Source organism: Hyperolius riggenbachi, chromosome 11 (genome assembly GCF_040937935.1).
Source record: "Hyperolius riggenbachi isolate aHypRig1 chromosome 11, aHypRig1.pri, whole genome shotgun sequence".
In the NCBI taxonomy this organism is placed as follows: Eukaryota; Metazoa; Chordata; class Amphibia; order Anura; family Hyperoliidae; genus Hyperolius; species Hyperolius riggenbachi.
The window spans coordinates 939677-957627 of record NC_090656.1 but is presented as its reverse complement, the minus strand read 5'-3'; the positions used below and the strand labels follow the sequence as shown (position 1 = coordinate 957627).

General features: G+C 45.4%; 1 protein-coding gene across 1 annotated transcript in view; it reads left to right on the top strand.

The window, feature by feature from the left end:
* MTSS2 (MTSS I-BAR domain containing 2) overlaps window positions 1-17951 on the top strand; it is a 259210-nt gene that overhangs the window by 169736 nt on the left and 71523 nt on the right. Inside the window, exon 6 of the mRNA XM_068259913.1 lies at window positions 12556-12630. Within this exon, the coding sequence (XP_068116014.1) occupies window positions 12556-12630 (75 nt within the window). The remainder of the gene's footprint in view (window positions 1-12555; window positions 12631-17951) is intronic.

Sequence of the window (17951 nt, the reverse complement as noted above, 5' to 3'; positions counted from 1 at the left end):
GCTCAGTAATGACCTGGAAGCATACTTGTCATTGCCTGTATGCCTACTGTATGCGACCATAACAGGGCATAGAGTTGTGTTGTGTGTAACGTGTAGTGTTATTAGAAAGTGCTGCATGCTGTGCGTTATACACGTTATTAGCTGCGGTGGACTGTCTGCACATGCTCAGTAATGACCTGGAAGCATACTTGTCATTGCCTGTATGCCTACTGTATGTGACCATAACAGGGCATAGAGTTGTGTTGTGTGTAACGTGTAGTGTTATTAGAAAGTGCTGCATGCTGTGCGTTATACACGTTATTAGCTGCGGTGGACTGTCTGCACATGCTCAGTAATGACCTGGAAGCATACTTGTCATTGCCTGTATGCCTACTGTATGTGACCATAACAGGGCATAGAGTTGTGTTGTGTGTAACGTGTAGCGTTATTAGAAAGTGCTGCATGCTGTGCGTTATACACGTTATTAGCTGCGGTGGACTGTCTGCACATGCTCAGTAATGACCTGGAAGCATACTTGTCATTGCCTGTATGCCTACTGTATGTGACCATAACAGGGCATAGAGTTGTGTTGTGTGTAACGTGTAGCGTTATTAGAAAGTGCTGCATGCTGTGCGTTATACACGTTATTAGCTGCGGTGGACTGTCTGCACATGCTCAGTAATGACCTGGAAGCATACTTGTCATTGCCTGTATGCCTACTGTATGCGACCATAACAGGGCATAGAGTTGTGTTGTGTGTAACGTGTAGTGTTATTAGAAAGTGCTGCATGCTGTGCGTTATACACGTTATTAGCTGTGGTGGACTGTCTGCACATGCTCAGTAATGACCTGGAAGCATACTTGTCATTGCCTGTATGCCTACTGTATGTGACCATAACAGGGCATAGAGTTGTGTTGTGTGTAACGTGTAGTGTTATTAGACAGTGCTGCATGCTGTGCGTTATACACGTTATTAGCTGCGGTGGACTGTTTGCACATGCTCAGTAATGACCTGGAAGCATACTGGTCATTGCCTGTATGCCTACTGTATGCGACCATAACAGGGCATAGAGTTGTGTTGTGTGTAGCGTGTAGTGTTATTAGAAAGTGCTGCATGCTGTGCGTTATACACGTTATTAGCTGCGGTGCACTGTCTGCACATGCTCAGTAATGACCTGGAAGCATACTTGTCATTGCCTGTATGCTGTACTGTATGCGACCATAACAGGGCATAGAGTTGTGTTGTGTGTAACGTGTAGTGTTATTAGAAAGTGCTGCATGCTGTGCGTTATACACGTTATTAGCTGTGGTGGACTGTCTGCACATGCTCAGTAATGACCTGGAAGCATACTTGTCATTGCCTGTATGCCTACTGTATGCGACCATAACAGGGCATAGAGTTGTGTTGTGTGTAACGTGTAGTGTTATTAGAAAGTGCTGCATGCTGTGCGTTATACACGTTATTAGCTGTGGTGGACTGTCTGCACATGCTCAGTAATGACCTGGAAGCATACTTGTCATTGCCTGTATGCCTACTGTATGCGACCATAACAGGGCATAGAGTTGTGTTGTGTGTAACGTGTAGTGTTATTAGAAAGTGCTGCATGCTGTGCGTTATACACGTTATTAGCTGCGGTGGACAGTTTGCACATGCTCAGTAATGACCTGGAAGCATACTTGTCATTGCCTGTATGCCTACTGTATGCAACCATAACAGGGCATAGAGTTGTGTTGTGTGTAATGTGTAGTGTTATTAGAAAGTGCTGCATGCTGTGCGTTATACACGTTATTAGCTGCGGTGGGCTGTCTGCACATGCTCAGTAATGACCTGGAAGCATACTTGTCATTGCCTGTATGCCCTACTGTATGCGACCATAACAGGGCATAGAGTTGTGTTGTGTGTAACGTGTAGTGTTATTAGAAAGTGCTGCATGCTGTGCGTTATACACGTTATTAGCTGTGTTGGACTGTTTGCACATGCTCAGTAATGACCTGGAAGCATACTTGTCATTGCCTGTATGCCTACTGTATGTGACCATAACAGGGCATAGAGTTGTGTTGTGTGTAACGTGTAGTGTTATTAGAAAGTGCTGCATGCTGTGTGTTATACACGTTATTAGCTGCAGTGGACTGTTTGCACATGCTCAGTAATGACCTGGAAGCATACTTGTCATTGCCTGTATGCCTACTGTATGTGACCATAACAGGGCATAGAGTTGTGTTGTGTGTAATGTGTAGTGTTATTAGAAAGTGCTGCATGCTGTGCGTTATACACGTTATTAGCTGCGGTGGACTGTTTGCACATGCTCAGTAATGACCTGGAAGCATACTTGTCATTGCCTGTATGCTGTACTGTATGTGACCATAACAGGGCATAGAGTTGTGTTGTGTGTAACGTGTAGTGTTATTAGAAAGTGCTGTATGCTGTGCGTTATACACGTTATTAGCTGCGGTGGACTGTCTGCACATGCTCAGTAATGACCTGGAAGCATACTTGTCATTGCCTGTATGCCTACTGTATGCAACCATAACAGGGCATAGAGTTGTGTTGTGTGTAATGTGTAGCGTTATTAGAAAGTGCAGCATGCTGTGCGTTATACACGTTATTAGCTGCGGTGGACTGTCTGCACATGCTCAGTAATGACCTGGAAGCATACTTGTCATTGCCTGTATGCCTACTGTATGCGACCATAACAGGGCATAGAGTTGTGTTGTGTGTAATGTGTAGTGTTATTAGAAAGTGCTGCATGCTGTGCGTTATACACGTTATTAGCTGCGGTGGACTGTCTGCACATGCTCAGTAATTACCTGGAAGCATACTTGTCATTGCCTGTATGCCTACTGTATGCGACCATAACAGGGCATAGAGTTGTGTTGTGTGTAACGTGTAGCGTTATTAGATAGTGCTGCATGCTGTGCGTTATACACGTTATTAGCTGCGGTGGACTGTCTGCACATGCTCAGTAATGACCTGGAAGCATACTTGTCATTGCCTGTATGCCTACTGTATGCGACCATAACAGGGCATAGAGTTGTGTTGTGTGTAACGTGTAGCGTTATTAGAAAGTGCTGCATGCTGTGTGTTATACACGTTATTAGCTGCGGTGGACTGTCTGCACATGCTCAGTAATGACCTGGAAGCATACTTGTCATTGCCTGTATGCTGTACTGTATGTGACCATAACAGGGCATAGAGTTGTGTTGTGTGTAACGTGTAGCGTTATTAGAAAGTGCTGCATGCTGTGTGTTATACACGTTATTAGCTGCGTTGGAGTGTTTGCACATGCTCAGCAATGACCTGGCAGCATACTTGTCATTGCCTGTATGCCTACTGTATGCGACCATAACAGGGCATAGAGTTGTGTTGTGTGTAACGTGTAGCATTATTAGAAAGTGCTGCATGCTGTGTGTTATACACGTTATTAGCTGCGGTGGACTGTTTGCACATGCTCAGTAATGACCTGGAAGCATACTTGTCATTGCCTGTATGCCTACTGTATGCGATGATAACAGGGCATAGAGTTGTGTTGTGTGTAACGTGTAGTGTTATTAGAAAGTGCTGCATGCTGTGCGTTATACATGTTATTAGCTGCGGTGGACTGTCTGCACATGCTCAGTAATGACCTGGAAGCATACTTGTCATTGCCTGTATGCTGTACTGTATGCGACCATAACAGGGCATAGAGTTGTGTTGTGTGTAACGTGTAGTGTTATTAGAAAGTGCTGCATGCTGTGCGTTATACACGTTATTAGCTGTGGTGGACTGTCTGCACATGCTCAGTAATGACCTGGAAGCATACTTGTCATTGCCTGTATGCTGTACTGTATGCGACCATAACAGGGCATAGAGTTGTGTTGTGTGTAACGTGTAGTGTTATTAGAAAGTGCTGCATGCTGTGCGTTATACACGTTATTAGCTGTGGTGGACTGTCTGCACATGCTCAGTAATGACCTGGAAGCATACTTGTCATTGCCTGTATGCCTACTGTATGCGACCATAACAGGGCATAGAGTTGTGTTGTGTGTAACGTGTAGTGTTATTAGAAAGTGCTGCATGCTGTGCGTTATACACGTTATTAGCTGCGGTGGACAGTTTGCACATGCTCAGTAATGACCTGGAAGCATACTTGTCATTGCCTGTATGCCTACTGTATGCAACCATAACAGGGCATAGAGTTGTGTTGTGTGTAATGTGTAGTGTTATTAGAAAGTGCTGCATGCTGTGCGTTATACACGTTATTAGCTGCGGTGGGCTGTCTGCACATGCTCAGTAATGACCTGGAAGCATACTTGTCATTGCCTGTATGCCCTACTGTATGCGACCATAACAGGGCATAGAGTTGTGTTGTGTGTAACGTGTAGTGTTATTAGAAAGTGCTGCATGCTGTGCGTTATACACGTTATTAGCTGTGTTGGACTGTTTGCACATGCTCAGTAATGACCTGGAAGCATACTTGTCATTGCCTGTATGCCTACTGTATGTGACCATAACAGGGCATAGAGTTGTGTTGTGTGTAACGTGTAGTGTTATTAGAAAGTGCTGCATGCTGTGTGTTATACACGTTATTAGCTGCAGTGGACTGTTTGCACATGCTCAGTAATGACCTGGAAGCATACTTGTCATTGCCTGTATGCCTACTGTATGTGACCATAACAGGGCATAGAGTTGTGTTGTGTGTAATGTGTAGTGTTATTAGAAAGTGCTGCATGCTGTGCGTTATACACGTTATTAGCTGCGGTGGACTGTTTGCACATGCTCAGTAATGACCTGGAAGCATACTTGTCATTGCCTGTATGCTGTACTGTATGTGACCATAACAGGGCATAGAGTTGTGTTGTGTGTAACGTGTAGTGTTATTAGAAAGTGCTGTATGCTGTGCGTTATACACGTTATTAGCTGCGGTGGACTGTCTGCACATGCTCAGTAATGACCTGGAAGCATACTTGTCATTGCCTGTATGCCTACTGTATGCAACCATAACAGGGCATAGAGTTGTGTTGTGTGTAATGTGTAGCGTTATTAGAAAGTGCAGCATGCTGTGCGTTATACACGTTATTAGCTGCGGTGGACTGTCTGCACATGCTCAGTAATGACCTGGAAGCATACTTGTCATTGCCTGTATGCCTACTGTATGCGACCATAACAGGGCATAGAGTTGTGTTGTGTGTAATGTGTAGTGTTATTAGAAAGTGCTGCATGCTGTGCGTTATACACGTTATTAGCTGCGGTGGACTGTCTGCACATGCTCAGTAATTACCTGGAAGCATACTTGTCATTGCCTGTATGCCTACTGTATGCGACCATAACAGGGCATAGAGTTGTGTTGTGTGTAACGTGTAGCGTTATTAGATAGTGCTGCATGCTGTGCGTTATACACGTTATTAGCTGCAGTGGACTGTCTGCACATGCTCAGTAATGACCTGGAAGCATACTTGTCATTGCCTGTATGCCTACTGTATGCGACCATAACAGGGCATAGAGTTGTGCTGTGTGTAACGTGTAACGTTATTAGAAAGTGCTGCATGCTGTGCGTTATACACGTTATTAGCTGCGGTGGACTGTCTGCACATGCTCAGTAATGACCTGGAAGCATACTTGTCATTGCCTGTATGCCTACTGTATGCGACCATAACAGGGCATAGAGTTGTGTTGTGTGTAACGTGTAGTGTTATTAGAAAGTGCTGCATGCTGTGCGTTATACACGTTATTAGCTGCGGTGGACTGTCTGCACATGCTCAGTAATGACCTGGAAGCATACTTGTCATTGCCTGTATGCTGTACTGTATGTGACCATAACAGGGCATAGAGTTGTGTTGTGTGTAACGTGTAGCGTTATTAGAAAGTGCTGCATGCTGTGTGTTATACACGTTATTAGCTGCATTGGTCTGTCTGCACATGCTCAGTAATGACCTGGAAGTATACTTGTCATTGCCTGTATGCCTACTGTATGCGACCATAACAGGGCATAGAGTTGTGTTGTGTGTAACGTGTAGCGTTATTAGACAGTGCTGCATGCTGTGTGTTATACACGTTATTAGCTGCGGTAGACTGTCTGCACATGCTCAGTAATGACCTGGAAGCATACTTGTCATTGCCTGTATGCCTACTGTATGCGACCATAACAGGGCATAGAGTTGTGTTGTGTGTAACGTGTAGTGTTATTAGAAAGTGCTGCATGCTGTGCGTTATACACGTTATTAGCTGCGGTGGACTGTCTGCACATGCTCAGTAATGACCTGGAAGCATACTTGTCATTGCCTGTATGCCTACTGTATGTGACCATAACAGGGCATAGAGTTGTGTTGTGTGTAACGTGTAGTGTTATTAGAAAGTGCTGCATGCTGTGCGTTATACACGTTATTAGCTGCGGTGGACTGTCTGCACATGCTCAGTAATGACCTGGAAGCATACTTGTCATTGCCTGTATGCCTACTGTATGTGACCATAACAGGGCATAGAGTTGTGTTGTGTGTAACGTGTAGCGTTATTAGAAAGTGCTGCATGCTGTGCGTTATACACGTTATTAGCTGCGGTGGACTGTCTGCACATGCTCAGTAATGACCTGGAAGCATACTTGTCATTGCCTGTATGCCTACTGTATGTGACCATAACAGGGCATAGAGTTGTGTTGTGTGTAACGTGTAGCGTTATTAGAAAGTGCTGCATGCTGTGCGTTATACACGTTATTAGCTGCGGTGGACTGTCTGCACATGCTCAGTAATGACCTGGAAGCATACTTGTCATTGCCTGTATGCCTACTGTATGCGACCATAACAGGGCATAGAGTTGTGTTGTGTGTAACGTGTAGTGTTATTAGAAAGTGCTGCATGCTGTGCGTTATACACGTTATTAGCTGTGGTGGACTGTCTGCACATGCTCAGTAATGACCTGGAAGCATACTTGTCATTGCCTGTATGCCTACTGTATGTGACCATAACAGGGCATAGAGTTGTGTTGTGTGTAACGTGTAGTGTTATTAGACAGTGCTGCATGCTGTGCGTTATACACGTTATTAGCTGCGGTGGACTGTTTGCACATGCTCAGTAATGACCTGGAAGCATACTGGTCATTGCCTGTATGCCTACTGTATGCGACCATAACAGGGCATAGAGTTGTGTTGTGTGTAGCGTGTAGTGTTATTAGAAAGTGCTGCATGCTGTGCGTTATACACGTTATTAGCTGCGGTGCACTGTCTGCACATGCTCAGTAATGACCTGGAAGCATACTTGTCATTGCCTGTATGCTGTACTGTATGCGACCATAACAGGGCATAGAGTTGTGTTGTGTGTAACGTGTAGTGTTATTAGAAAGTGCTGCATGCTGTGCGTTATACACGTTATTAGCTGTGGTGGACTGTCTGCACATGCTCAGTAATGACCTGGAAGCATACTTGTCATTGCCTGTATGCCTACTGTATGCGACCATAACAGGGCATAGAGTTGTGTTGTGTGTAACGTGTAGTGTTATTAGAAAGTGCTGCATGCTGTGCGTTATACACGTTATTAGCTGTGGTGGACTGTCTGCACATGCTCAGTAATGACCTGGAAGCATACTTGTCATTGCCTGTATGCCTACTGTATGCGACCATAACAGGGCATAGAGTTGTGTTGTGTGTAACGTGTAGTGTTATTAGAAAGTGCTGCATGCTGTGCGTTATACACGTTATTAGCTGCGGTGGACAGTTTGCACATGCTCAGTAATGACCTGGAAGCATACTTGTCATTGCCTGTATGCCTACTGTATGCAACCATAACAGGGCATAGAGTTGTGTTGTGTGTAATGTGTAGTGTTATTAGAAAGTGCTGCATGCTGTGCGTTATACACGTTATTAGCTGCGGTGGGCTGTCTGCACATGCTCAGTAATGACCTGGAAGCATACTTGTCATTGCCTGTATGCCCTACTGTATGCGACCATAACAGGGCATAGAGTTGTGTTGTGTGTAACGTGTAGTGTTATTAGAAAGTGCTGCATGCTGTGCGTTATACACGTTATTAGCTGTGTTGGACTGTTTGCACATGCTCAGTAATGACCTGGAAGCATACTTGTCATTGCCTGTATGCCTACTGTATGTGACCATAACAGGGCATAGAGTTGTGTTGTGTGTAACGTGTAGTGTTATTAGAAAGTGCTGCATGCTGTGTGTTATACACGTTATTAGCTGCAGTGGACTGTTTGCACATGCTCAGTAATGACCTGGAAGCATACTTGTCATTGCCTGTATGCCTACTGTATGTGACCATAACAGGGCATAGAGTTGTGTTGTGTGTAATGTGTAGTGTTATTAGAAAGTGCTGCATGCTGTGCGTTATACACGTTATTAGCTGCGGTGGACTGTTTGCACATGCTCAGTAATGACCTGGAAGCATACTTGTCATTGCCTGTATGCTGTACTGTATGTGACCATAACAGGGCATAGAGTTGTGTTGTGTGTAACGTGTAGTGTTATTAGAAAGTGCTGTATGCTGTGCGTTATACACGTTATTAGCTGCGGTGGACTGTCTGCACATGCTCAGTAATGACCTGGAAGCATACTTGTCATTGCCTGTATGCCTACTGTATGCAACCATAACAGGGCATAGAGTTGTGTTGTGTGTAATGTGTAGCGTTATTAGAAAGTGCAGCATGCTGTGCGTTATACACGTTATTAGCTGCGGTGGACTGTCTGCACATGCTCAGTAATGACCTGGAAGCATACTTGTCATTGCCTGTATGCCTACTGTATGCGACCATAACAGGGCATAGAGTTGTGTTGTGTGTAATGTGTAGTGTTATTAGAAAGTGCTGCATGCTGTGCGTTATACACGTTATTAGCTGCGGTGGACTGTCTGCACATGCTCAGTAATTACCTGGAAGCATACTTGTCATTGCCTGTATGCCTACTGTATGCGACCATAACAGGGCATAGAGTTGTGTTGTGTGTAACGTGTAGCGTTATTAGATAGTGCTGCATGCTGTGCGTTATACACGTTATTAGCTGCGGTGGACTGTCTGCACATGCTCAGTAATGACCTGGAAGCATACTTGTCATTGCCTGTATGCCTACTGTATGCGACCATAACAGGGCATAGAGTTGTGTTGTGTGTAACGTGTAGTGTTATTAGAAAGTGCTGCATGCTGTGCGTTATACACGTTATTAGCTGCGTTGGACTGTCTGCACATGCTCAGTAATGACCTGGAAGAATACTTGTCATTGCCTGTATGCTGTACTGTATGCGACCATAACAGGGCATAGAGTTGTGTTGTGTGTAACGTGTAGTGTTATTAGACAGTGCTGCATGCTGTGCGTTATACACGTTATTAGCTGCGGTGGACTGTTTGCACATGCTCAGTAATGACCTGGCAGCATACTTGTCATTGCCTGTATGCCTACTGTATGCGACCATAACAGGGCATAGAGTTGTGTTGTGTGTAACGTGTAGCGTTATTAGAAAGTGCTGCATGCTGTGTGTTATACACGTTATTAGCTGCGGTGGACTGTTTGCACATGCTCAGTAATGACCTGGAAGCATACTTGTCATTGCCTGTATGCCTACTGTATGTGACCATAACAGGGCATAGAGTTGTGTTGTGTGTAACGTGTAGCGTTATTAGAAAGTGCTGCATGCTGTGCGTTATACATGTTATTAGCTGCGGTGGACTGTCTGCACATGCTCAGTAATGACCTGGAAGCATACTTGTCATTGCCTGTATGCTGTACTGTATGTGACCATAACAGGGCATAGAGTTGTGTTGTGTGTAACGTGTAGCGTTATTAGAAAGTGCTGCATGCTGTGTGTTATACACGTTATTAGCTGCGTTGGAGTGTTTGCACATGCTCAGCAATGACCTGGCAGCATACTTGTCATTGCCTGTATGCCTACTGTATGTGACCATAACAGGGCATAGAGTTGTGTTGTGTGTAACGTGTAGCGTTATTAGAAAGTGCTGCATGCTGTGCGTTATACATGTTATTAGCTGCGGTGGACTGTCTGCACATGCTCAGTAATGACCTGGAAGCATACTTGTCATTGCCTGTATGCCTACTGTATGCGACCATAACAGGGCATAGAGTTGTGTTGTGTGTATCGTGTAGTGCTATTAGAAAGTGCTGCATGCAGTGTGTTATACACGTTATTAGCTGCGGTGGACTGTTTGCACATGCTCAGTAATGACCTGGAAGCATACTTGTCATTGCCTGTATGCCTACTGTATGCGATGATAACAGGGCATAGAGTTGTGTTGTGTGTAATGTGTAGTGTTATTAGAAAGTGCTGCATGCTGTGCGTTATACATGTTATTAGCTGCGGTGGACTGTCTGCACATGCTCAGTAATGACCTGGAAGCATACTTGTCATTGCCTGTATGCTGTACTGTATGTGACCATAACAGGGCATAGAGTTGTGTTGTGTGTAACGTGTAGTGTTATTAGAAGGTGCTGCATGCTGTGCGTTATACACGTTATTAGCTGCGGTGGACTGTCTGCACATGCTCAGTAATGACCTGGAAGCATACTTGTCATTGCCTGTATGCCTACTGTATGCGACCATAACAGGGCATAGAGTTGTGTTGTGTGTAACGTGTAGCGTTATTAGAAAGTGCTGCATGCTGTGCGTTATACACGTTATTAGCTGCGGTGGACTGTTTGCACATGCTCAGTAATGACCTGGAAGCATACTTGTCATTGCCTGTATGCTGTACTGTATGTGACCATAACAGGGCATAGAGTTGCGTTGTGTGTAACGTGTAGCGTTATTAGAAAGTGCTGCATGCTGTGCGTTATACACGTTATTAGCTGCGGTGGACTGTTTGCACATGCTCAGTAATGACCTGGAAGCATACTTGTCATTGCCTGTATGCCTACTGTATGCGACCATAACAGGGCATAGAGTTGTGTTGTGTGTAACGTGTAGTGTTATTAGAAAGTGCTGCATGCTGTGTGTTATACACGTTATTAGCTGCAGTGGACTGTCTGCACATGCTCAGTAATGACCTGGAAGCATACTTGTCATTGCCTGTATGCCTACTGTATGCGACCATAACAGGGCATAGAGTTGTGTTGTGTGTAACGTGTAGTGTTATTAGAAAGTGCTGCATGCTGTGCGTTATACACGTTATTAGCTGCGGTGGACTGTTTGCACATGCTCAGTAATGACCTGGTAGCATACTTGTCATTGCCTGTACGCCTACTGTATGCGACCATAACAGGGCATAGAGTTGTGTTGTGTGTAACGTGTAGTGTTATTAGACAGTGCTGCATGCTGTGCGTTATACACGTTATTAGCTGCGGTGGACTGTTTGCACATGCTCAGTAATGACCTGGAAGCATACTTGTCATTGCCTGTATGCCTACTGTATGCGACCATAACAGGGCATAGAGTTGTGTTGTGTGTAATGTGTAGTGTTATTAGAAAGTGCTGCATGCTGTGCGTTATACACGTTATTAGCTGTGTTGGACTGTCTGCACATGCTCAGTAATGACCTGGAAGCATACTTGTCATTGCCTGTATGCTGTACTGTATGTGACCATAACAGGGCATAGAGTTGCGTTGTGTGTAACGTGTAGCGTTATTAGAAAGTGCTGCATGCTGTGCGTTATACACGTTATTAGCTGCGGTGGACTGTTTGCACATGCTCAGTAATGACCTGGAAGCATACTTGTCATTGCCTGTATGCCTACTGTATGCGACCATAACAGGGCATAGAGTTGTGTTGTGTGTAACGTGTAGTGTTATTAGAAAGTGCTGCATGCTGTGCGTTATACACGTTATTGGCTGCGGTGGACTGTCTGCACATGCTCAGTAATGACCTGGAAGCATACTTGTCATTGCCTGTATGCCTACTGTATGCGACCATAACAGGGCATAGAGTTGTGTTGTGTGTAACGTGTAGTGTTATTAGAAAGTGCTGCATGCTGTGCGTTATACATGTTATTAGCTGCGGTGGACTGTTTGCACATGCTCAGTAATGACCTGGAAGCATACTTGTCATTGCCTGTATGCTGTACTGTATGCGACCATAACAGGGCATAGAGTTGTGTTGTGTGTAACGTGTAGTGTTATTAGAAAGTGCTGCATGCTGTGCGTTATACACGTTATTAGCTGCGGTGGACTGTCTGCACATGCTCAGTAATGATTTGTTTTTGTTTTTAAAATGTGACGCATGCGCTGTTTTCGTTCCATCAGTATGTGACGAAAACGGCGCACTGCGATACACATAACGTACTTTTAAACAACGTCCAACTTCAAAACCCACATGCGTTGCGTTAGGGGCACGTTGTGTGTTACCATAACGTCGCATCAAACGCCACGTGTAAGTGTGAAACAGCCCTAAAAGTATTAGAGACACAGGATCAGGGGGACAGCCGGGCAATGTGCTTTGTTTAAAAGGAAATAAAGATGGCAGCCTCCATATCACTTTATAACCTTCCCTTTAATGGGTTCCTGCTATTCCAGCGATTATCGCTTGCCTGTGGCTACTGGAACAAGCAACCCTCCTGCATAGCACAGATCACATCTCCCCCTCTGCCTGCACTGTCAGCCATACAAGTTCTCCTGGTCACAGTCATTTCCTATTCACCTTGTTTCTTGTTCTGCAGAATACAAACGAGCCCGGCATGAGATTAAGAAGAAATCTTCAGACACACTGAAGCTGCAGAAAAAGGCGCGCAAAGGTAACTTCCATCAGCGCTTGTGAATTCCTGTAACCACTGAGAGCGCAATAAATGTATACCTGAGTGAGGAATCTCAAAACACTCATTTAAATATCAATTTGCCTTCTTAAAACCTGAAGGTAGACGAGACACAGAAGATGTATAACTCGCTTTTCTGCTGGCGGACTCAAATGGGGTCTATTCATAAAGCAGTACTGCATGCGGTAATGCTGAAAACAGCTGACTTTCCCGAGCACTGAGCAAAGTGTCCATTCATAAAGGCTGTTACCGCATGAAAAGCTGACATTCCCGAGCAGTGAGGTAAATTACCGACTTCTGGGGTGATTATCACAACACATGTCAGTAAATGTCAATTCATAAAGAGGTAATGGCCCGGAACATACCGCCTGCCTTGAAGTGGTGATAAGAGAGCGACAAGAGCTACTACGTCCCTCCCCGCCGACCGTTCCTGCTCGGCCCCCGGGCTCGTTACCGCTGATCACTAGCCGATAGATCAATGAATGGGAACACAGTACCCGTGTGAATGTCTATTAGGGCTGGTGCACAACAAGAGCAGTTCTGAGCGTTTTTAAAAAATGCTTGCGGGTTGAAATACGCTTGTCTAATATAATTCAATGGGCTGGCGCACACCAGAGCGATTCTTCCCAAATGCAAACACGGGTCCTGCAGCATTTCTGCTGATTTCTGAGGTTATTCTGCCTCAATGATAAGTATAGGAAAGTGGAAAACCATTCTGAGATCACAGCGGTTTTCTAAGCATTTGTGTTATAGAAGCTGTTCAGTTAAAGCTCTGCTGTAACAAAATATAAAAAAACTACACAAAATAGCTCCAAAAATCGCTAGGCATGTTTAGAAAATTGCTCCAAATATGCCTAGAATCTCTCTGAAAATAACGCTTCAAAAACCGATAGTGTTTGCGGATACGCTAGCGGTTTTTGGTGTGCACTGGCCCTTAGACGGCGCCATCATTCACAAAACCCATCCACGCCGTGCTTCCGGTTTGCGTAATAATAGTACGCATTAAGAAGACAGCTGCGAGGGCATCTTGTGGCCAAATAGTAAAATTACATCTGCATTTTATTTTTCAATAAAGGACCTTATTATACAATATGTTTCCTTTTTAAATTAACCCCTGACCTCCCACACTCCCCAATAGTTAGCAATTTTTATTTTTGAAAAAAAAAAAGAAATAAAAAAAATGTACAAAAAAAATACATAAATAGTTACTTTAGGGACTGAACTTTGTTAATATGTATGTCAATAGGGTATATTACAATTACCTTATAAATTATGGGCTTGTAATCAGGGATGGACACAAAAAAAAATGCACCTTTATTTCCGAATGAAATATTGGTGGGACAAATGGGCAAATAAAATGTGTGGGTTTTAATTACATTAGCATGTATTATTTTAAAACTATAATAGCAGAAAACTGAGAAATTATTAATTTTTTCAATTTTTTTTATTCATTTCCTGATAAAACACTTTTAGAATAAAATAATTCTTAGCAAAAAGTACCCCCCAAAGAAACCCTAATTGGTGGCGAAAAAAATAAGATATAGATTGTTTAATTGTGATAAGTAGTAATAAAGTTATAGGTGAATGAATGGCAGGAGCGCTGACAGTTGAACATTGCTCTGGCTTTTTTAAGGGGAAAAAACCCTTTGAGGTGAAGTGGTTAAAGTTCTCACCGAAAACAACGCTTGTTGGTATGATGACTGAATTTCTGCTCCTTGACAAACACCGGACCTCACTTCACCTTCTTTAAAGAGAATCTGTATTGTTAAAATCGCACAAAAGTAAACATACCAGTGTGTTAGGGGACATCTCCTATTACCCTCTGACACGATTTCACCGCTCCTCGCCGCATTAAAAGTAGTCAAAAACTGTTTTAAAAAGTTTGTTTATAAACAAACAAAATGGCCACCAAAACAGGAAGTAGATTGATGTACAGTATGTCCACACATAGAAAATACATCCATACACAAGCAGGCTGTATACACCCTTCCTTTTTAATCTCAAGAGATCATTTGTGTGTTTACCTTCTGTCCCCTTCTTCTCTCATGCACTGAACATTACAGGCTTCCTGCAGACAGCTCTGCCTGTGCCTGTGTTTGTAATCCCTCAGTATGTGTCAGCCAGCTACTTTCACAGAGGAGGATTTTTATCCAGCTCTCTTCTATTACTGATAAGATAGCAGAGACGCTGCTGGCTTATGTAAATAAAACACACACTAGAGCAGAGCCGGGACAAGGTCCTCCAGCACCCAAGGCTGAGACACCAAAGTGCGCCCCTCCATCCCTCCACCCCAGCCGTCACACACTGATTTGCTATTAGGAATGACAGCTGAATTAATTGTGCGCCCCCTCCTACACTGCGCCCTGAGGCTGGAGCCTCTCCAGCCTATGCCTCGGCCCGGCCCAGCACTAGAGTGTGCATAGAGGAACAGACCAGCACGGAAGAACTTGGCAGCCTTCCAGACACAGGCCGACAAGTCTGACAGGGGAAAGATACATTGATTTATTACAGAGACTGTAATAGTACAAAGTGCTGCAGTGAGCCAGAACACATTAGAATAGGTTTAGGAACGTGTAGGATGGTAGAAAAAACGTTGTAATTTTTGTTACAGAGTCACTTTAAGCAGCAATGTTGATTGCATTAAGCAAAGACAGTCATTACATTATGGGTGCTAGTTGCTGAAAGTATACATGTATGCACACTCTTTGGCTCTCGCCCCCTGGCTTGGATGACTGTTTCTCTCTGACTCTCGCCCTCTGGCTTGGCTGACTGCTTCTCTCTGACTCTCGCCCCCTGGCTTGGCTGACTGCTTCTCTCTGACTCTCGCCCTCTGGCTTGGCTGACTGCTTCTCTCTGACTCTCGCCCTCTGGCTTGGCTGACTGCTTCTCTCTGACTCTCGCCCCCTGGCTTGGCTGACTGTTTCTCTCTGACTCTCGCCCTCTGGCTTGGCTGACTGCTTCTCTCTGGCTCTCGCCCCCTGGCTTGGATGACTGTTTCTCTCTGGCTCTCGCCCCCTGGCTTGGATGACTGCTTCTCTCTGGCTCTCGCCCCCTGGCTTGGATGACTGTTTCTCTCTGGCTCTCGCCCCCTGGCTTGGATGACTGTTTCTCTCTGGCTCTCGCCCCCTGGCTTGGATGACTGTTTCTCTCTGGCTCTCGCCCCCTGGCTTGGCTGACTGTTTCTCTCTGGCTCTCGCCCCCTGGCTTGGATGACTGCTTCTCTCTGGCTCTCGCCCCCTGGCTTGGATGACTGCTTCTCTCTGGCTCTCGCCCCCTGGCTTGGATGACTGTTTCTCTTTGGCTCTCGCCCCTGGCTTGGATGACTGCTTCTCTCTGGCTCTCGCCCCCTGGCTTGGATGACTGTTTCTCTCTGGCTCTCGCCCCCTGGCTTGGATGACTGTTTCTCTCTGGCTCTCGCCCCCTGGCTTGGATGACTGTTTCTCTCTGGCTCTCGCCCCCTGGCTTGGATGATTGTTTCTCTCTGGCTCTCGCCCCCTGGCTTGGATGACTGTTTCTCTCTGGCTCTCGCCCCCTGGCTTGGATGACTGTTTCTCTCTGGCTCTCGCCCCCTGGCTTGGATGACTGCTTCTCTCTGACTCTCGCCCCCTGGCTTGGATGACTGCTTCTCTCTGGCTCTCGCCCCCTGGCTTGGATGACTGCTTCTCTCTGGCTCTCGCCCCCTGGCTTGGATGACTGTTTCTCTTTGGCTCTCGCCCCTGGCTTGGATGACTGCTTCTCTCTGGCTCTCGCCCCCTGGCTTGGATGACTGTTTCTCTCTGGCTCTCGCCCCCTGGCTTGGATGACTGTTTCTCTCTGGCTCTCGCCCCCTGGCTTGGATGACTGTTTCTCTCTGGCTCTCGCCCCCTGGCTTGGATGATTGCTTCTCTCTGGCTTTCGCCCCCTGGCTTGGATGACTGTTTCTTTCTGGCTCTCGCCCCCTGGCTTGGATGACTGTTTCTCTCTGGCTCTCGCCCCCTGGCTTGGATGATTGTTTCTCTCTGGCTCTCGCCCCCTGGCTTGGATGACTGTTTCTCTCTGGCTCTCGCCCCCTGGCTTGGATGACTGTTTCTCTCTGGCTCTTGACCTCAGGCTTGGCTGACTATGACTTTCTGGCTCTCAGGCCTTTGCATGGATGACTACCACTCTCTGGCTCCATGGCTTGGCTGACTACAGCTTTGACTCTCAACCCCTTGCTTTACCTACCACCATTTTTTGGTCCTCAACCCCTGGTTTGGTTGTCCACTGTTCTCTGGCTCTTAACCTTGGATGTGTACTCTGTAGCTTTTAGCAACCAACCTGACTGAGTACTGCCCTATGGCTCTCTTCTGTCTTTGCTGACTGTTGCTCTCTTGCACGCCAATCCTTGCTTTGATGTCTTCTGCTCTCTGGATCTTGACACCTGACTTGGCTGACTACATCTCTTGGCTGATAACAACCAGCCTGGCTGACTGCTGCTTTCTGGGTCTTAATTCCTGGGTTGGTTCACCGTCACTGTCTATCAACCCCTAGCTTGGCTGTCTTCCACTCTCTAGCTCTCCAACACTGGCTTTAGGGGGACTACCACCTTATGACTTGGGACTTCTGGAGAGTTTTTAAGGATTTCCTCACAGAGCTATATCTGTCGGTCCCTTTAGCGTGTACTCTTTTTTTTTTTTTTTTTCTTTCTTTTTCTTTTTATCCTGCTCACATAGCCTCTCCTGTTCAGGTATAGCTTATGGGCTCCAACACTTTGCCTCTTAAGGACAACATCCTAACCATCAGAGGTTGTGGAGAAAACCAGATACATACTTAGACTCTCTGCTTCAATCCAAGTTGTGTTTATAAAACAGATCTGTCTGTCCATAGGTGACTGTCCAACTGCTGAGTGACGTTATATTTATGCCAGTATACCTACCTTAGAAATGGGCCCCAGGAGAAACCTGACTCACACTATGTTCAATCAGCAACTTACCAGTTTCAAAAATACAGTCCACAGTATTCAGGAGTACCAGTGACCAGAGCAGAGGAACTCCTGTACAGTATGGGGGGCTGGTTAGTGAACGCACACAACTATACTGTGTAGGTAGTAGTAGCAGTGACCAGAGGATGCTCTGTACAGTATGGGGGCTGGTTAGTGAACGCACACATCTATACTGTGTAGGTAGTAGTAGCAGTGACCAGAGGATGCTCTGTACAGTATGGGGGGCTGGTTAGTGAACGCACACATCTATACTGTGTAGGTAGTAGTAGCAGTGACCAGAGGATGCTCTGTACAGTATGGGGGGCTGGTTAGTGAACGCACACAACTATACTGTGTAGGTAGT